Source organism: Mus caroli, chromosome 15 (assembly GCF_900094665.2).
Source record: "Mus caroli chromosome 15, CAROLI_EIJ_v1.1, whole genome shotgun sequence".
Taxonomy (NCBI): domain Eukaryota; kingdom Metazoa; phylum Chordata; class Mammalia; order Rodentia; family Muridae; genus Mus; species Mus caroli.
The window spans coordinates 53,363,620-53,382,668 of NC_034584.1; the positions used below are offsets into that span (position 1 = coordinate 53,363,620).

Consider the following 19,049-nt stretch of genomic DNA (forward strand, 5'->3'; position numbering starts at 1 on the left):
CTCTGCCAGGGCACTGTTTATTTAAGGAAGCAGCTACCAGAGGCAGTCCTTACCTTTCTCACGTATGACACCAATTCTCCCGAATAATACTGAGACACACTGAGGAGGTCAGGGCTATTTGCTTGATTAATACGTAGCAGGGGAAGGTCAAGGGCAGAGGCAAGCTGGAAGGAAACAACACATATCTGTTTCTTGCTTCATAAATGCCCTAGAAACCTCTTTTCTCAAACTGGAATTTACAACGCAACATTTGTACTTTGCCTAATAGAGGGACCAATTAGAAAGCCTCAACAATACGTCAAATAGGTTCTGACAATACATTAAAAAAACAAAACAAAACAATTCACAGTCATCTACTGTGGCAGTTTCTCCCACTGACCACTGGCAGCAGCTGGGAATGCGTGAGACATGTCAGTTACCAGACCTACCCCAGACTGACTCAGCAATGTGGGAGCGGGGTGGAGCTGCTGTGCTAAGTAACTCTGATGCACCCCAAAGCTGGAGAGCTGCTATTCCATGGAAGCCCTTTGCATTCCAGACTCCTTTTCACCAAAGAAGCTGTTATGTGGCTCAGTACGTAGGTCTCTAACCCAGGCATACAGATTAACCATGTACTTATAACAAACCATAGATTTACTTTAAAACATTCATAATTCTTTCACCATTATTAAAGATGAAAGCGAATGTGCATACTAATGAGATGGAGATTCATTTTTACATAGAGAACTAAACCCTGGCAGAACACTTGATGCTGCCTCTGATGAAACGTTTGGAAAATTGTAGTGCAAAGTGGATAGATAGCCTCGTACCCTGACCAATGAGAGCAGAGCAAAGCCGACTCTTTCTTCTGCCAGAGGATGGTGTCGGCATCCCCTGCTTACCTTTAGGAACGTGGCTCTGAGTTTGGTAACCATGGATGGGTTCACCCTTATGCTTTCTTGCATGATGGATGTGAAACTGTAAAGAGGGATGGACACACAGTAAGCAGACGAACCTCCTCCCTCATCACAGGTAGACATTAGTGTATCCACAGTACCTGTCAATTAACTGCCAGGCAAAGGAAAGGTCCCCAACGATCTGCACTGTGATCAGGACTTCCTCCTTGATGTTGATGGTTCTGATCATTTGATGGAGAAACTTTCGGGTGTCAGCTAGAAACTGGCAAACTTGTAGATTTGATTCCAACTGGTGAAACTCCTGAACCTATGTTACACAGATCCATTTAATGAAACAATTCAATGCATCTTCTCCCTTAAAAACACTTCAAATAAAGCCGGGCGTGGTGGCGCGTGCCTTTAATCCCAGCACTCGGGAGGCAGAGGCAGGCGGATTTCTGAGTTCGAGGCCAGCCTGGTCTACAAAGTGAGTTCCAGGACAGCCAAGGCTACACAGAGAAACCCTGTCTCGAAAAAAACAAAAAAAAACCACTTCAAATAAAGTACAGCACATACAAATACTTTCTTGGCAAATTTTTCATTTCAAATTAAGCTTCAGAAATCTACAAAGCAAGTTCTAAGGAAGTACACAAGTGTCTAGGGTTGGAGAGCAGTCCCTGCTCTGATCCCTTACACAGACACTGATAAGTCAGCCTGTTCTCCCATTTTACAAGAAATAAACACATCCGGGGAAACAGCTTTCTTCCTGAGTGTGTACACTAACACTGCAGGGAGTTACAGCACAGCTGCCACAGTACACCACGAGGTTCCTGCTGCTTCTTTAATGTCCTCAAATTCTCATGTGTCACCCAAGAGGCCTGGGCTATATGTCTATATAAATAAGTCTAAAAACAAAACAAAACAAAACAACAATTGGGGTTTCTGAAGCTGTTTATAGTTGGGCCACAGTCTAAGGAATCCCCAAACGAGTTTCTGGCGTGAGATGCTCTGAGCTACCTGGAGGTGGGAGTAAGGTGCAATTGCTATTTGGTGGCCATCAGGATAATCTCAAAGAAGTAGAACAAAAAAGTCGAGAGAAATTTTGGCAAGTGGAAAATATTGATTATACCAATAGACAGACTATAGCTGATGTTTTAAATGATGAGTCTGAGGTAACAGTCTGACAAGATTACTTCATATTAACTGACTATTAAAAGTTTAAGAATGGTGAGGTAGAGTAACTCCTTTGGGTACAGTCAATTTTGAGTATATATATATATATATATACACACATATATATATATACACATACATATATATATGGGCTGAAGAGATGGCTCAGTGGTTAAGAGCACCGATTGCTCTTTCAGTGGTTCAATTCCCAGCAACCACATGGTGGCTCACAACCATCCATAATGAGATCTGATGCCCTCTTCTGGGGTGTCTGAAGACAGCTACAGTGTACTTACATATTAAAAAAAAAAAAATTAAACATTCCAGAAAAAAAGTTGACCGTTTACACAAATAACATCATTACATAACCACTTTTACTTTTGTTTAGTATTTTCCCACAAAGGTACACATATTTTACATACCTAAAAGATGGTTCAGACCTACAATTTTGTTTTGTTTTGTTTTTACACCTTATCACAATCTCTTCAATATCTCCAGATTATTTTCATAATTTGGCTTTTAAAACATATTTATTCAAGTTCAGATTCGTGATTCTTTCTACAGCCCTACTTGTGCTGACCACTCAGTCATCCTAATTTTACAGCCGTGAGTGTGACACCACAGGGTTGCTTCGGATGACGTATCCTGTTAGATACAGATTTATGAGCAAAGTATAGGTGGATCATAACCTGTAACTTCTGACCTAAGACATAGTATTAATATTTTAAAAATTATTCTTCATTGTGTGCACATTCATGCATGCATGTGTGTGCATGTGTGTGTCTGTATGTGAGCAACTGTAGGAGTGCAGGTGCTCAGAGGCCAGAGACAGGGAGGAGTTGGGGCTGGAGTGACAGGTGGTGTGAGCTCCTGACACAGGTGCTGGGAATGAACCAGAGGATGCAGGCTTCTGGAAGAGCAGAACGCCATGCCCTCTTAACTGCTGAGCTGACTCCAGCCCAAGTTCTGTGGTTTAAAAGGACTTTCTTACCTCTTCCAGAGCTTGTATTAGTTGCACAGTTTTTCTGCCTGCAGCAGTAGAATCATCATAATTTAGAGATAGTATTTGCTTTGAGATCTCTCTGAACCAAGCTTGAAGATTTTCTATTAAGACAGAAATGAGGAAAGCACAGTGAGCCCCAGATTCCTGCAGCTTGGACTTAACTCATCTGTACAAATGTAGGTTTCCTAGTACTTTTACCAGTGATTAACATCACTCCCACAATACTCCAGCCATCAACAGCAACGTGGCACACGTGCCAAAGCAAGACAGGTTACACTTCTGCATGGCCAGCCAGCCTAGTGTGTGACGCTGACCACTCGGGGATGAAAGGCCTGCACTTCAGTGGCAAATGCAAGTGCTAAGGTGCTCATGGGCATAGAGGGGTCGGGAGGGCACTGACTGATGGACAGGACACGGAGTTCCTGAGGAGTGTTCTGGAGAACTGAAGGTGGGTTAAGATTTGGGTTCTCGGGAATGAAGAAAGTTATCTAGCAGAGTGTAGGACAAACACAAACAGGCTTCTCGGAAAGGAAGAGAGCAACACATCAGAACTGTGAGGTACAAGCAGAGAGTTGTGGGAATTCTGGACAGGTTAAGGGATGCCATTAGTACTTATGACTTAAATGGGTAGAATGATGACTAATCTTGATCATCAGCCTGACTGGGTTAGAACAACCTATGAGCCACACCTCTGGGTGTATCTGTGAGGCTTTTCCAGAGAGGTTTGCCTGAGGAGGGAAAACCCACTCTGAATGTGGGCTGCACCATCTCATCGGCTGAGACAAGACAATAAAAAGCAGAAAGTGAGCTGAGACCAGCACTTACCCAACTCCTCTTCCTGCCCAGAGGCCTTGCACCCATGCCTCTACACCGATTCTGCCATGGTGGACTGTGATCCACAATACACCCTCCCTTCCCTAAGTTTCCTTTACCCAGTATTCTCTGACAGCAATGAAGATAGCAACAGCCAATTTCTAAGGCTTCAACAATATAAACTCTAATCTCAAACACACCCGTAACTCCTCTTCAGCAATTACCGTTTTTCTCCACTCGGGTTAGTGGTTTCACCCCTGAAAAGACATCAGCAAGCTCGGTCATGCGCTCAGAGCCCTCCTTCTTGTAATGCTCCCACTTGGACTGTTTCTCGGAAAGCATTTGCTTGAACATCTGTTGTCAAGAGGGAAACATTTATTTACTTAAGAGAAAACCCAGAACAGACAATTTTCAAAGAGATCCTGATGAATTCCAATTCCCTTTAAAGAGCGTGAGGCAGAAGGCTGGAGATGAGGCTAAGTGGGTGTCTTAGTCAGGGTTATTTGTCTTAGTCAGGGTTTCTATTCCTGCACAAACATCATGACCAAGAAGCAAGTTGAGGAGGAAAGGGTTTATTCGGCTTACACTTCCATGCTGCTGTTCATCACCAAAGGAAGTCAGGACTGGAACTCAGACAGGTCAGGGAGCAGGAGCTGATACAGAAGCCATGGAGGGAGTTCTTTACTGGCTTGCCTCCCCTGGCTTGCTCAGCCTACTCTCTTATAGAACCCAAGACTACCAGCCCAGGGATGGTCCCACCCACAGGGGGCCTTTCCCCCTTGATCACTAATTGAGAAAATGCCTTACAGTTGGATCTCATGGAGGCATTTCCTCAACTGAAGCTCCTTTCTCTGTGATAACTCCAGCTATGTCAAGTTGACACAAAAATAGCCAGTACAGTGGGTAAGGGGCTTGTGCTACAAGTAAGGGCCAGAGTTCAGATCCCTAGAGCTCACACACACACACACACACAAAAACCAGGCAGGTGGAGGCAGAGACGGGATGCTCAGAGAAAGCCAGCTAGCTGCACCCCTCACACTACGCATGGACACAGGAGAACAACACACAAAACGTCAGTTTGTATATATATAGATTCACAAGAAATTACCAGTGACCCTGACACCGTCTCTTAACATCACTACATTACAATCTGAAGTGGAAAGCCAGCCAGCTGTTCCCAGGCCTTGAAGGCTCAATTCAGAAGGTCTTGGGTAGGCCAGGGAATCAGCACATAAAAATGAAATAAAATTTGTGACCATTGCCCTGTGGCCTTTTTTAGAGAATCATTCCCATGATTGCAATTTAGTCATGGGAGGGTTGAGCATCTCTTGCCAGAGGACAAGGTAATGAACTACATGACCTATGTAAGCTCCTTCTTGTTCCCTTAGATGGCGACTCTGCTTACTGGTTTCCTCTATGACATATAAGCCTAAGCAGGGTAGAGTTGGCTAGCGGAGAAAACATAACCAGAGGCTGTTTCTCTCTCTCTAGGAAGCAAAACTACAAAAACCACACTGATATCTAATCAAACAACACACAAAAGCACAGGAGTTTTCCACTGTGCCCTTATGAGATAACAAGCGTGGACACTAAATTTGTCAGCATCATAAGGAAACTGAGAAGAGGAACAGTGTCAGAGACCACCTGCAGGGGAGAGACCAATGGCAGGTGGGACTGTGGAGGAAGAATCGTAGCTGTCCAGACAGGACCTGTAACCAATGAACAACACGTAAGAGGAGGGGGAACACCGAGATTATTTATGGACTCTACCCTGGCTTTCCGAATGCCTGGGAGAAATCGATGTCATTTAACAGTGGCAAAGCAATACCACAAAACAACCTTGATTACAGGCTGAGCGGCTTCAGGCCTCCTATAAGCTATTCACTGAACTCAAGGGGTTCCTGTCTCTTAAGACAGAACAGGAGCAGGACATTTGCGTCCATTTGTGGAAAACACTGTGTTTACTGTGTGTGCACAGATGTGTGTGAGAGTGTGCACACATGTGCTAAAAATCAAGTGCAGCAGCTCTCAGGACTGAACTCAGGTTATGAAGCTGGCACTGCAAGCCCAGGCACTGTCAGTGAGAGCATTGACGAAGCAGGAAAAAGTCAGAGAGTGAGCTGCAGTGTCCGAAGTCAGGCCCACTTCTGCTCAATCCCCAGCTTCCAGCACCTTTCACAATACACTGTGCTCCTTCAGTCTCTCTTTGCTTTTCTCCCTATGTGAACTGACAGAGGCAAGCTGCTTCCAGTCCAGTGAATTGACTGTTGCTAGAGATGCAGACTGGATTAGTCAGATAGCTCAGGCCTGACAGGTAGCCAAGATAATATATTCTTAAAGGACCAGTGTCTTTAGTGGGTTGGCTGGATGCTGCTTGTATTCTAATGCTAATTTGCCCCTCCCCAAACAAATGACCCTGCCCCCAGTTAATTGTGATTGGTAAATAAAGATGCCAACCAATAGCTGGGCAGAGGAGACATAGGTGGGGTTTAGGTTTTGTAGGCTTGGGGTTGGAGGGGACAAAGAAGAAGAAGGTGCTGGGGGAGGGGGAAGGAGAAGCAGCTATGGGTTAAGAGTCAAGTCAGCAGAGCCCTGAGGGCTGCCCAACTGCAGTTAAGAGCAGCCCAGATGGAATAACTTGGGGTTATCAATAGGAAAATAGATTCTAACAGCACGGAGGGCAGGTCATCTGCCCAGTTATTGTACTGATTAAGGCGCAGTATAAATATAAACACTGAATGTGTCCTTCCTCCAGGACCTCAGTGATCTAAGGTGAGGTAGAGACCTCAGGCCGGGGTTTAACATCCACTACAAGTGTTGTCTATGTGACTGGTGTCACTGAGCAAGGCTGTACTGTTGCCCCTTACTTTGTGTACCACTATGGCAGACCCTTCTCCATGCTCTTCAGAAGCTTTGGCTTCTGTCCCCAGGGATGCCGATGATTTAGCTCGGTTCCTTGAGAGGACAAATCTTAGCACACACCCCCATTTTTCACACACCTGTAGTGTGCATGTCTGGGTGCAAGCACATTTGTATATGTATGTGGGTCAGGATGCACATGGAGGTCCAAGTTAGATGCTGGGAATCTTCCTCGATTGCTCTCGCATCTTACTCATTGAGAAAGGGTCTGCCAATTAAATTGAGAGATGCAGGTATGGCTAGACTTAACCAACCAACTTGCTCTGGGATCCCATCTCATGTCACAAGTAAATGTGGGCTGCCATGCCCACTTGGCATATAAGTGGGTTCAAGGGATCTGAATTCTAGTCCTCAATTTACTCAGTGCACTGGATGGTTTTATGTCAACTTGACACATCAGAGAGGACAGGGCTGTAGGCAAGCCTGTAGGGCATTTTCTTAATTAGTGACTGATGTGGGAGGGCCTAGATCATTATGTGTGACGCCATCCCTGGGCTGGTGGTCCTGGATTTTTCTAATCAAGCCGAACAAGCCACGAGGAGCAAGCCAGAAAGCAGCACCCCTCCATGGACTCTGCATCAGCTCCTACTTCCAGGTTCCTGCCTTGTTTGAGTTTCTGTCCTGACTTCCTTCCATGATGAACAGTGATATGGATGTGTAAGCTAAATAAACCCTTTCCCCCCCAAGTTGCTTTGGTCATGAAGCTTCCGCACGGCAATAATAACCCTAACTCAGCAGCCATTGCCCCAGTCATCTCCCCAGACCCACATCCCAGTTTAAGCCATTGCCCCAGTCATCTCCCCAGACCCACATCCCAGTTTTCACATATTTTCAGAAGTGTGATTCTCATTAATTTCTGTACACCTCATTATATGAACCTCCATAATCTGGTATACTTACCCTGTAACTAAATAATTGTTAAATGTCTAATTCTGTCATTTTCTATAAAGAGCAGTCATTGATGGACAAAATCTGTTGCTTGAGTCAGAGACATAACTAAATCATAATCTTTTCTGAAATATTTTCTTCGACAGAAAAATCTCCCAAAGACTAAGGTTATTCATTTACTATTTTTACCTCTTTGAGTATAAACTCGAATTGTGCAGTGTCCAATAGCAACTGGAAGAGGATCTTGGGATTGTACCTAGAGTCTGCCAGAATCTGGTCCTTGATTTGACGAAGGCGCTTGTTGTTTGGGTCACAGGCTAGAAATAGGAAGAAGAATTTCCCACTGATTAAATGTGGAGAAAACACCCACAAAATAAGATGTATTCTTAAGTATCTCCCTTCATCTCAAGTATTTAAAAAGTATTAAGCAAAATGTTTACCCACAGTAGGTTGGGAAATATCATATATCCACACCATGGAGAAGGACAACTGAACTTGTAACTACTCATGACATGGCTATCAGTCCCTGACTCACTGTTGAATAAAAAAGACAAAGCCGAGTACAGTGTTTTGTAGGCATTTCAGGGTCAGCTTTTCTTAACTGCCCACAATGGCTGGGCAGGGTCTTCTGGCACCATTTCATAGGAGACTAGTCTCCTCATGTCCCATCTGTCCATAGTGCTCCTGGTTTAAATGTCCAACTGTGCCACTCAGATGCAGAAAGACAACCTGAAACTGCTGTCTACGGAGATCTGTTTTCTAGAATGGTGCGGTGGTTTGAATATGCTTAGGCCATGGGAAGTGGCACTACTAGGAGATGTGGCCTGTTGGGGGAAGTGTATCACTGTGAAGGTGGGTTTTTTATCTCCTAGTGATCAAGCTCTGAGAAGTGGAGAAGAAGAGAGTTTCTTGGCTGTCTGTGTCTCAAGATGTAGAACTGTCGGCTCCTCCAGCACCATTTCTGCCTGCAAACTGCCATGCTTCCTGCCTTAATGATAATGAGCTGAACCTCAGAAACTGTAAGCCAGACCCAATTAAATGTTTTCCTTTTAAGAGTTGCCTTGGTCATGATATCTTTCCACAGTAATGGAAACCCTATCTGGAAATTAGAGTTTTGGGCAGAGTTCTCACCATTCTGAGAAGTGTCAGAAATTATTCTCTAGGCCTTAACTGTATATACGAACAATGTGGTACACGCTGAACACGGTTTTGTTCTTAGAGTCTGGCCTCTTTGTATCTGCCAAGAAGCTTGCTGTATGATTTTTTTTTTGTTTTTTTTTTCGAGACAGGGTTTCTCTGTATAGCCCTGGCTGTCCTGGAGCTCACTTTGTAGACCAGGCTGGCCTCGAACTCAGAAATCCGCCTGCCTCTGCCTCCCGAGTGCTGGGATTAAAGGCGTGCGTCACCACGCCTGGCTGCTTGCTGTATGATTAGCTCTCAATAGATTCCCAGGGCAACTGAGGCTAACAAGCCTGACTGGCTGGTGGCATTTCTCACATACTGGGCAAATTTAGCAGGTCCTGTGTGACTCCACTGACAGGATCCTTAGAAGCTTGGGCCTGCTTTTCTCTAGATTTGCCCATATGTCCTTTTCCTTTGCTGGATTCAATCCCAGCTGTGAGTACTCCTCATGAGCGCTCTGTTCTTAGGGAATCAGAAAACTAGGTCTTAGGGTCTGCCTAACACAACAGGGAAGGAGAACTTCCACAGAAAACATGGTACTTCACACAGTGGCCGCCCTGCTCCTTGAAAAGTGCATGGGAGGCCCTCACAGCTTTTTGTGCACTATCCAGGTGCAGAGAATTTAAGGCATAATATTAGGCAGTAACCTACCCATGGAGATAACCAACAGATATCCTGGCTTTCAGTTAGCCTACTAGCTGCCAAGCAAACTGTTTCAAATAAAACATGAGAATTAAAAGAGCAGAGACATGGGAATAGTGGCTCAGTCTGTAACTGCAGTATGTGGGAGGCAGGGGGCTTATAACTTCAAGGCCAGCTGGGCAACAGAGTTGAGGACCAGGCCAGTGGGTGAGATGCTGTCTTAAAAATATGTAGTAAATAAATCGGTAACAAACATTGCTATTTGTCAAGATGTGTTTACAGGGCCAATTAAGATACAATAAAAAAAAAGTAGGATACGGCAAAAATACTTAGAAATGAAAACTATTTAGACTACAAATAAAGTTGAAATAAAAACTCTGAAAGTAAATAGACATTGTCAAAAGTTCCGAGATGAACAGGGCTGAAGCCTATGGTCACAGAACCAGTGCATCTCAGATGCATCACTGCTGGCTCAGCCCTCTGTTAGCAGCCCAGAATGCTGCGCAGACACTGCAGGCCCTTGTTGCAAGTTCAGGCATCACTGAGTGTCTTTGGTGACTCACCGTGTGGTGAAGCCCCCAGGAGGCCATTTGGCATAGTGATTTCTACCGTCCTTCATCAGGACTCATGCCACCTGCAGGAAGGGCTCAGCTGCTGTGGGAAAGTGCAAAGATCCAGCGTTCCATCCGCTCTCCAGGAGCGCCTGGGCAGACTGGACATGCTGGTTCTGGTTAAACAAAGAGAACCCCAAAGGAGTTCCATTTCTACTCCCCTCTTCTTTTTTGAGGAAAAGTCTCTGGCATTTCAGGCTGGCCCTGAAGTGGCTACGCAGCTAAGGATGACCTTGGCAAACCCCTGAGCCTTCTGCTTCTACTCCTCAGAGAGTTGATTACATGTGTGCCCTGCACACTTTCAAGGACATAAAGAGTGAGGAAGTCCCACTGTGGGTAGCTCCTAGAAGTAGAAACAGATGGCAGGTAAAGGGCTGAGAGCATCGAGCTACAGGAGCTGAGGCTATGGCGACTGGGTCACAGAGGGGCCAACACAATGATCTGGTGGGACAATACTGCTGGAACAGGAAGTGAGGCAATGCTTGACCCAGGGTAGGTCCTTAAGAGAAGCTGACTGGATGAGAGGTGAAAAGCAGAGGGCTTGCCAATGTGGTGATATGCATCTGTAATCCTAATTCCTGAGCAGATCACTACAGGTTCAAGGCCAGGCTGATCTACATAGCAGTTTTGGGACTAGGCATGACTTCATGGGAAGACTGTCTTAGAAAACAAATAAAAACAAAGCCCAAACAAGAAAGCAGAGAGCTTTCCGGGCTTGCTGGACACACAACTCTTGGGGCAGTAGTCTAGATGAGTCAAAGAATATTTACAAAGCATTTGCTAAGAATAAGCAACACCTCTGAATGTGCTCAGCGTCTGTCTCAAGTCTCTTCGACTGTTTTCTGGGATTTTTAACACTGGCTTTCAAGTCATAGCTCATGGAGCCTGGGGAGGCGTTTCACACAATGTGTTAAGTTCCTGATGCTGATGACCAAACTGAGGAGAGAAGGTCTCCAAGAGGCCATGACCCAGAAGAGGCTGAGGCCACCAAATCACTGCCCTAGGAACCTTCCACACTCAGCAAGGCACACATGTTCTACGTCTGATTCTGATCACATCTATGGTCCAGGGTTTCATCCCGTTTATTAAGTCAAATCTTCCCGAAAGCCTGGCCAGTTTCTGCCTTCTGGTGGAGCCATCTTTGACTTCTCTGTCAATCCACTCCACCCCCACCAGAGACTCAGGCCTTGTGGTGCCCACTATGCGTTTCACATGGAGCTCTGATTTGCCAGCTGGGGCCTTTTGCTAATTTCCTAGAGCTGCTCTCACAGGTTTAGCACGAACAGCAGCTTTAAAAGAACACAAATGTACACAGGTTTCTATATTTTATGTTTTAGGGCTGCAAATGTGAAGCAGGGCGCATTACCTGAGTCGGCCGTGTGCAGCATCAGCCAGCGGATGGCGACGTTGCAGTCTCTCAGGCAGTTCAGCAGCCTGGGGATGTTGTCCAGAAGCACCTCCTCCCTCAGGTAGCCCTCTTTCAGGAACTGCTGCACCTGAGCGCGAACTCTTTCGCTGACACTAGCGTATCTGCTTGCCTTTGACAATTAAAAAATCAACAAGCTGAGATTAGATGGAAGGAGAGAGATCTTGAAAATGAATTATATTCAGTTGAATCCCCTGACAAGTACAAGCTTTCCCTCCTTCCTTCCTCCCTTCCCTTCCCTTCCCACCCCCAGTTTAATTCCATCATTTCTATATGAGGTACTAACATGGATTATACTTACAGCACCAAGGGCAACTGGTTCACTGGATTTTGTTTTGAAACGGGAGTCTCACTATGTAGCCTGCAATTTGCTATGTAGACCAGGCTGAGGCTGAGCTTTGAACTCACAGAACTCCATCTGCCTCTGCTTCCAGAGTGCTCAGATTAAAGGTGTGGGCCACCAAGCCTGGTTTCGTTAGCCGTTGAAAAAGGAATACTGCCCTCAGACTTCTGAGGCTTCACTTTAGTTTGCAGTGATTGAACACTGCTGCCTTTATCCTCTGGTATGTTGTTTTCTTTGCCCAATGCCAAACTGGATTGGGTGGTCTCTCTGATCCCTTTCATTTTTTTTTTTTTTTTTTTTCCTTTCTGAGACAGGGTCTCACCATAGCTCTAGCTGTCCTGAAACTCACTATGTAGACCAGGCTGGCCTCGAACTCACAGAGATCCATCTGCCTCTGCCTCCTGAGTGCTGGGATTAAAGGTGCATGCCACTATGCTGGCTTGATCCCTTCAACTTTTAACTTGGATAGAAAAGCAGCACAAAAGCTGAGGCCAAACTGCCTGTTCTTCCTATTGTGGTTGGCAACTGCAGAACAGAGCAGACACGGTCAAAAAATCAGACTTTTGTTTGGCCTTCTAAGTCAGGGTCTTGCTGTCCAGCCCTGGCTAGCCCTCATCTCACAGCAACTCTGGCTTAGCCTTCTGAGTGCTGGGATCACCACACCCTGACAAAGGATGAGACTTCCACAGGACAATAAGAGGCTTAATAAAAAGTGCATCTTGGCAGATCAGAATTGTGATTTTCCTGGTCATTTGACTTTAGTACAGTAAAGGCCCAATGTTAAACCTTGCTAATCAGTCAACCAGTCAGGCTGATTTAACGCTCGGAAGAAACTTCTTACAATGCCACAAATGAGAAAATGCAAAATTGGAAAGGACTTTGAGTAATGAAAAATGAATGGTCTGACTTCAGTAAGCATCGATGCCACTTTCCATAGAAGGCCAACAGCGAAATCATTTCATGCATTATTTAAGGATTCAATTTACTTGGACAAAACCTGACAGAGGTTTTAGAGCCAATACTGTTCTATGTAGAGTGGAAACGATGACCCAGAAAGACAGGTAGGAGAAATATTAAGCACACACTTGAATATTTTAATTTTCCTGTATACTCAGCTATTTTTTTTCCTCGCCTGGTATTCTTAAGAATATAGCCACGTGACTCAGAAACAAGTACCCCGAGTCTGTGCTTAAATAAACCAAGCACACACCAGAAGGAATGACTTAAACTAGTTTCATTTCAGCACTCATCTACTGCTAAAGCATCAAGCCAGCTAGCTCTATTCACAGGACATGGGCTTCACACAGGAAACAGTCACCTGTGACCCTGTCGCACTGAATCTTCCTTAGGGCCCGAGTCTCTAATTTCCTCTGCCACCCAAGCTTAAAACCTGTACTTAGCTCTGATGCATTTTACCTCCGAGCTCTGCAGGAATAAGGCTAGGAATATATTTCCAAATTCCGAGGAAGTGTACTTGGTTTGTTTCCCATAAGCCGGGCTTGCCGCCCAGTTACTCACTCTGCTTAGTCCACACCCACCTGTTCTTTGACATTGGAGAGGTCAAGGGTATTGTTGAGAGCAGTTTTTGCAGCTTTGTAAGGTTCCCAAGCATCAGCTAGATTAACGGTGATACCCATATAGATGCTGATTACCTGAGAGAGGAGAGAGTCACTCAGTATTTGCCCAGCATCTACTGCCATCAAAGAAAGGGTGGGGAAATAGAAATATTTTTTTAAAAGATTTATTTATTATTATACATAATACACTGTAGCTGACTTCAGACACACAGAAGAGGGCATCAGATCTCATTACGGGTGGTTGTGAGTCACCATGTGGTTGCTAGGATTTGAACTCAGGACCTTTAGGAAGAGCAGTCAGTGCTCTTACCTGCTGAGCCATCTCACCAGCCCCGAAATGGAAAGTTTTAATCCATGTCAGGGAAACCTAGGGTTCTGCGAATAAACACCAGGCAGAACTCTTTGGAGTAGGAGCGGCAAGCTAAAGCACCTGAAGTGAACATTCTCTTCCAAATGCCGAGATTAGATTTCTAATGGAGACGTTATGGGGAGGAGAAAAGCAGTCACTAATAAGAGGAAACACTTGTTTCCTTTTTCTTTTTGACCTGGAGGTCTCTCTAGGGCTCCATCATGGCTGCTCAGTTTTCCCAGTTGTTTTTACGCTCTTAAAAGTTAATGATGGGGCTGACAAGATGACTCTGTGAGAAAAGGCATTTTTCTATGCAAGCCTGGTGATTTAAATTTAATCCCTTGAACTCTGGCATTTGTGTATGACTCACTACACACACACACACATTCACACACACACACATCACACATACACACCATACACATTCACACCATGCACACATTCACACACACACCACATACACACCCCCACACACACACTATACACACACCCCACACACTATACACACATCCCACACACTATACACACACCCCACATACTATACACATACCCCCCCCACACACACACACACCAGTTTTTAAAGTCACTAAGGACTCTTGAGAACTTCCAAACAAATCTACTGAAACCAACATTAAGTGATTTTTAATAATGTTATGTGCACAGTGTTTTGTCTGTAGCTGTGTCTGCATATCATTTGTGTGCCTGATGCCCACCAAGACCAGAAAAGGATGTCAGATTTCCTGGCGCTGCAACTATGAATGGTTGTGAGCGGCTATGTGGGTGCTGGGAATCAAACTCAGGTCCTTTGTAAGGGGAGCCATGTTCTTATCCACTGAGCCATCCGTCCAGTCCCCGGTTCATTAACTTTTAACCTTGCTTTCCAGAAAGTAAATTTCATGTAAGAACTTCCTTTAGGAGCAGGTTTGCCCATTTCCCACAAACTTTGTTGTGCAGCACTTTCACACTGCAAAGTTCCGTTGTTGTTTTGATATCGGTCCCTCTTTTATACATAAGCCACCTGGCTATGTATGTGTTCTTCAAACATTTAAACACCCACCCCCTTCCCTTTTTGTTTTTGTTTTTCGAGACAGGGTTTCTCTGTGTAACCCTGGCTATCCTGGAATTCACTCTGTAGACCAGGCTGGCCTCGAACTCAGATATCAGCCTGCCACTGCCTCCCAAGTGCTGGGATTAAAGGCATTTGCTACCAGTGCCTGGTAAAAAATTTTAGTATCTTTTTCCAAACATAAATAAAAGAAAAAAAAAGGCAGAAGAAGAAGAAGGAGAAGAAGAAGAAGAAGAAGAAGAAGAAGAAGAAGAAGAAGGGTTCTGTTTATTTCTGTTTAAAAATCTTTTAATTAAAATTTTTTTCACATGATATACTTTGTGTTTTTCTCTTCCCCAATCCTCCCAGATGCTCCGCATCTGTGTACTGATCCGATCTGGCCTTACAGTCACATATTGCAGAGAACGCACCTGAGCTCTTGGCCCCTGCCTCTGCGTCCTAAGCTTGGGCTCCAGTTCTGTCTAACACACTTGACCCCGGAGGTTAGTTACACGGCGCATTTACAGCAGGAGAGGATACTTGCCCAGTTATCTGGAAAGTACTTATCCACGATCTCTCTCATTTTTGCTTGGTGCGTGTGAAGAATGGAAGGTTCAAAATAGAGAATCACGTAGAGCATGGCGGCTTGATTGGCCAGGGCAGTGCTGCGGTGCTCCGGCAGCGGGTAGGCAGAGACCTGCAAGGCAACATCAGTCCTAACATTCGTCGGAAGCCAAGAGCCAGCTTCTCAAGTCTCATCGGCTTTTGGGGTCATGACCTCCGGGAGCAACTGTGAACTCTATTCTTTCCTCTTATCTTAAACCCCACAGCATTCTCTCCCTTTCCTGTCCTGACTTCACTGAAATTCTGTGATTTTCTTAAAAACAGGAGAAGGTCTCGACCCTGCACTGGCTCCTTGAACCAGTTCTGTCTTTCCCATCACATAAGGATGATCTCTTAGAACTGATGGACCTCAGCTAAACGAAGTTACCATTTTATCACTTTCTGCTGCTCAGCAAGTCACTGAAGTTCCTCCACCATCCCATGGAGTTTCTTTTTAACCCAGCTCAACATTTGCTTCTAGAACTCCCACTTAAACTCACGCAGGATGGAACACTCGCCTGTGATCTCTCTCTCTCTCTCTCTCCCACTTAAACTCATGCAGGATGGAACACTCGCCTGTGATCTCTCTCTCTCTCTCTCTCTCTCTCTTTTTTTTAAATTTGTTTATTTATTTTGAGTACACTGTAGCTGTCTTTATGCATACCAAAAGAGGGCATCAGGTCACAGATGGTTGTGAGCCACCATGTGGTTCCTGGGAACTGAACTCAGTACCACTGGAAGGGCAGTCAATGCTCTTAACTTCTGAGCCATCTCTCCAGCCCCTTGCCTGTGATTTTTAATACCATCCTGTTCTCACCCTTTGCTGCTATCTTTTCCATGTCTGTGTTTCCAGGGCTACTACATCCTTATGCACTGGGTAAGACTTTTGGGCTAAATAGCATCCAAGGGCAGGGAGGGGAGAAACTATCAGAAGGACAGATGCAGCAAAGCCACATGGACCTTGCAGGCAAGGCTGTGGCATGGCAGTGTGTGGGGAGCTGAGGAAGCCCCAAGCAAATGTATCCTGTGGAGACAGACACAGCCAAGTCAAGGGCCCAACGCCTCAGACCCACAGAAATGGCAGGCGAGGCTGTGAAGGATGGCAAAGCCTTCCTCTGGTCAGGGTGTGCAGGTTAGGAACGTGTGCAAAACCTAGCAACCACAGCCTTTTCCTAGAAAAATCAACCTGCGATTGCTCACCTACAGAGACCTCGTATGCAGACTATCTAACCAGTGGTTCTCAGCCTTCCTAATGCTACAACCCCACGACAGTTCCTTAGGTTGTGCTGGATTCCCAACCATAACACTGTTTTTATTGCTACTCCAGAACTGCAATTTTGCTTCTGTTATGAATCACAATGTAAATATCTGTGCTTTCTTTTGTTATTAGGCATCTGCTAAGAAGGGTCATTCAACCCCAAAGGAGTTTGTGACCCCCGCAAAAGGAGTACAACCCCTCCTCCTGTTCTCTACACAAAATGTTGAGGTTCTGAGCTGTTGTGTAGTGTGGGTGTGGCTCCATCAGACTGTGCACAGATCATCCCACCCCAGATTTTCTGAACATGTCTGTGTACCCCATTTCTTTCCCCAGATGTGTGCATCCAAATCTTTTCTCCTCAAATTTTCTTAGCTGGATGAGGCTGTCCCCTGTTCAAATTTTGAAGAAATTATTTTTCAGGCCCTTTTCCAAATACCAAGAACCAGGGATGGGTGAGGAGAAGTACGGGACAGAGTGGGTGACACACAGAACCAACAGCTGAACCCTGTTAACAAAGGTGGGGGGTTGGGGTGGAGAAGGAGAAACAGTAACACAGCACCTTAAGAAATGGTTTGTGGACTGAGTAGGAAGGAGAAGGGTGGGATGAGGGATGGTGAGAAAACAGCCTGGACCCTGATTTCATGAACATCCAAATTCAAATGGTGGTTCTGCTGTTAAGAGTGTGACATAGAAAGGACTGCTGAAGGTGTCCAAGTCTTAGCTTCCTCCACAGCAACATGGAGAGAATGATGGCCACTCTGCAGGACTGTCATGTGCAACAGAGAAGGTGATATGCAAACAAACCTCCTGTGAGGCTGACTTAGACTGAATCCTCAGCAAGTGGCAACAAGTATTATTAAGTCCTTATGTCTGCACATAGTGTCTGATTTTCAATGTTTTAAGAAAAAAAACCTAAGAATCAAATAGTCTTATTTATACTTAATATAATTGTACAAAAAGGGGATTGGTCACTAAAGAGCTGTCCCAGGGCAGATTTGTTCTATGACAATGACATCCTACCTTATAGTAATATAGATATATATATGAAATCATATCCCCCCATCTCTGCCCCCAGAATGAAGTCAAATGGTAAGTCCTTTCGGTACAGGAGCAAGAGTTTCACAACCTGTGAGAAGCCACAGTACAGAAATGTGATTTGGGCTATTCTAAGCAATGTCTACACTGGTGAGGAACGTGAGTTAATTTTAAGATGCTGCAGGGTCTTTCCAGCTGCCAGTGGTCTAGCCTGGCCTTCTGCTGCACTCTGTCATCAGCTGTCATCCTGGTACCACGGTACCACGGCTGCATGCCCCACTGGCTTCCCCAAGCTAATGTGCAGGTTCTTGTACATCACTCATCCGGTGGGTGTCTCCTTCCTAAGCTACAAGTCCACCCTAGGTGCGGGTACGGAAAGAGCCTACCTTGCTTGGTGATGAATCCCCAGCATCTAGCCCGTAAGTGACCATCCCAGGCGCATTCTCAGTAACTGTTTCTTGAACAGATGACTTGAAAGAACGAATCTTCTTTCCAACTGCTCACATCCTAGCTCCTCTCTGAAACCTCTGATTCTCCCACACTTAATAGTTCCTTTCCTTGACCCTGTAGCTCTATTCAAAAGCTTTTAAAAAATAGTTTCAACATGCTGTCTGACTCACTGGAAGGAAGAAAAAAGAAAAGGAGTAACTAAGGAAAAAGGTAAATTCCTTCTTTTAAGTTATGAAGGCCTCTGATTCCTACCTGGTTGTAAATGTCATCAGACCTCAGGCGTCCGATGACCATGCTGATGAACGTCTCGTTGATAGGCACTCTCTGGAAATAGCTCTCAGGATAGTTGGGTGGTCTTTTGGCTCCCGGCTGGCTGGAATATCCTGTGCTTCGTAGCAGCTTACAGATATCATCCATGTTTGAGTCAGCAGAGGACCGAGCAGCACTGAGTCAAGTTCACAAGGGAAGACATAAGATGGAAGAAAGCACACATTAGAAACCCCTAAGCCTAAGAGGGAGGGACTCCATGCAGAAACCAAAATGGGTCCATCCAAGCTGACAGTCAAGGGATGCATTTGAAGCTTTGTTCTCTGTAAGGTTTACAAGCCACTTTCCAAGTCCTTGGAGCTGTACTTGTCTCATCATATTTTCCAAATATAAAAGCAAGAAATACAGTGTTTGGAATACACTACAGAAGACCACAGCAGGGTTTGAGTTTGTGCCTCAAGAGTGATGGATAACAATAATTAAGAGTAAAGTTATCTTATATAAATAAGATAAATGACACCACTGCATACACTAGCAAGCGTTTGCTGAAAGGACCCTGATATAGCTGTCTCTTGTGAGACTAGGCCGGG

The 19,049-nt window shown here is 45.1% G+C and overlaps 1 protein-coding gene across 1 annotated transcript in view; it reads right to left on the reverse strand.

The window, feature by feature from the left end:
* Washc5 (WASH complex subunit 5) overlaps positions 1 to 19,049 on the reverse strand; it is a 45,433-nt gene that overhangs the window by 16,713 nt on the left and 9,671 nt on the right. The window contains exons 6-15 of the mRNA XM_021182760.2: positions 18,445 to 18,637; positions 15,391 to 15,543; positions 13,414 to 13,527; positions 11,473 to 11,644; positions 7,861 to 7,988; positions 4,089 to 4,218; positions 3,040 to 3,152; positions 1,037 to 1,203; positions 882 to 957; positions 54 to 164 (exon numbers count right to left, since the gene is read on the reverse strand). Of these exons, the coding sequence (XP_021038419.1) occupies positions 54 to 164; positions 882 to 957; positions 1,037 to 1,203; positions 3,040 to 3,152; positions 4,089 to 4,218; positions 7,861 to 7,988; positions 11,473 to 11,644; positions 13,414 to 13,527; positions 15,391 to 15,543; positions 18,445 to 18,637 (1,357 nt within the window). The remainder of the gene's footprint in view (positions 1 to 53; positions 165 to 881; positions 958 to 1,036; positions 1,204 to 3,039; positions 3,153 to 4,088; positions 4,219 to 7,860; positions 7,989 to 11,472; positions 11,645 to 13,413; positions 13,528 to 15,390; positions 15,544 to 18,444; positions 18,638 to 19,049) is intronic.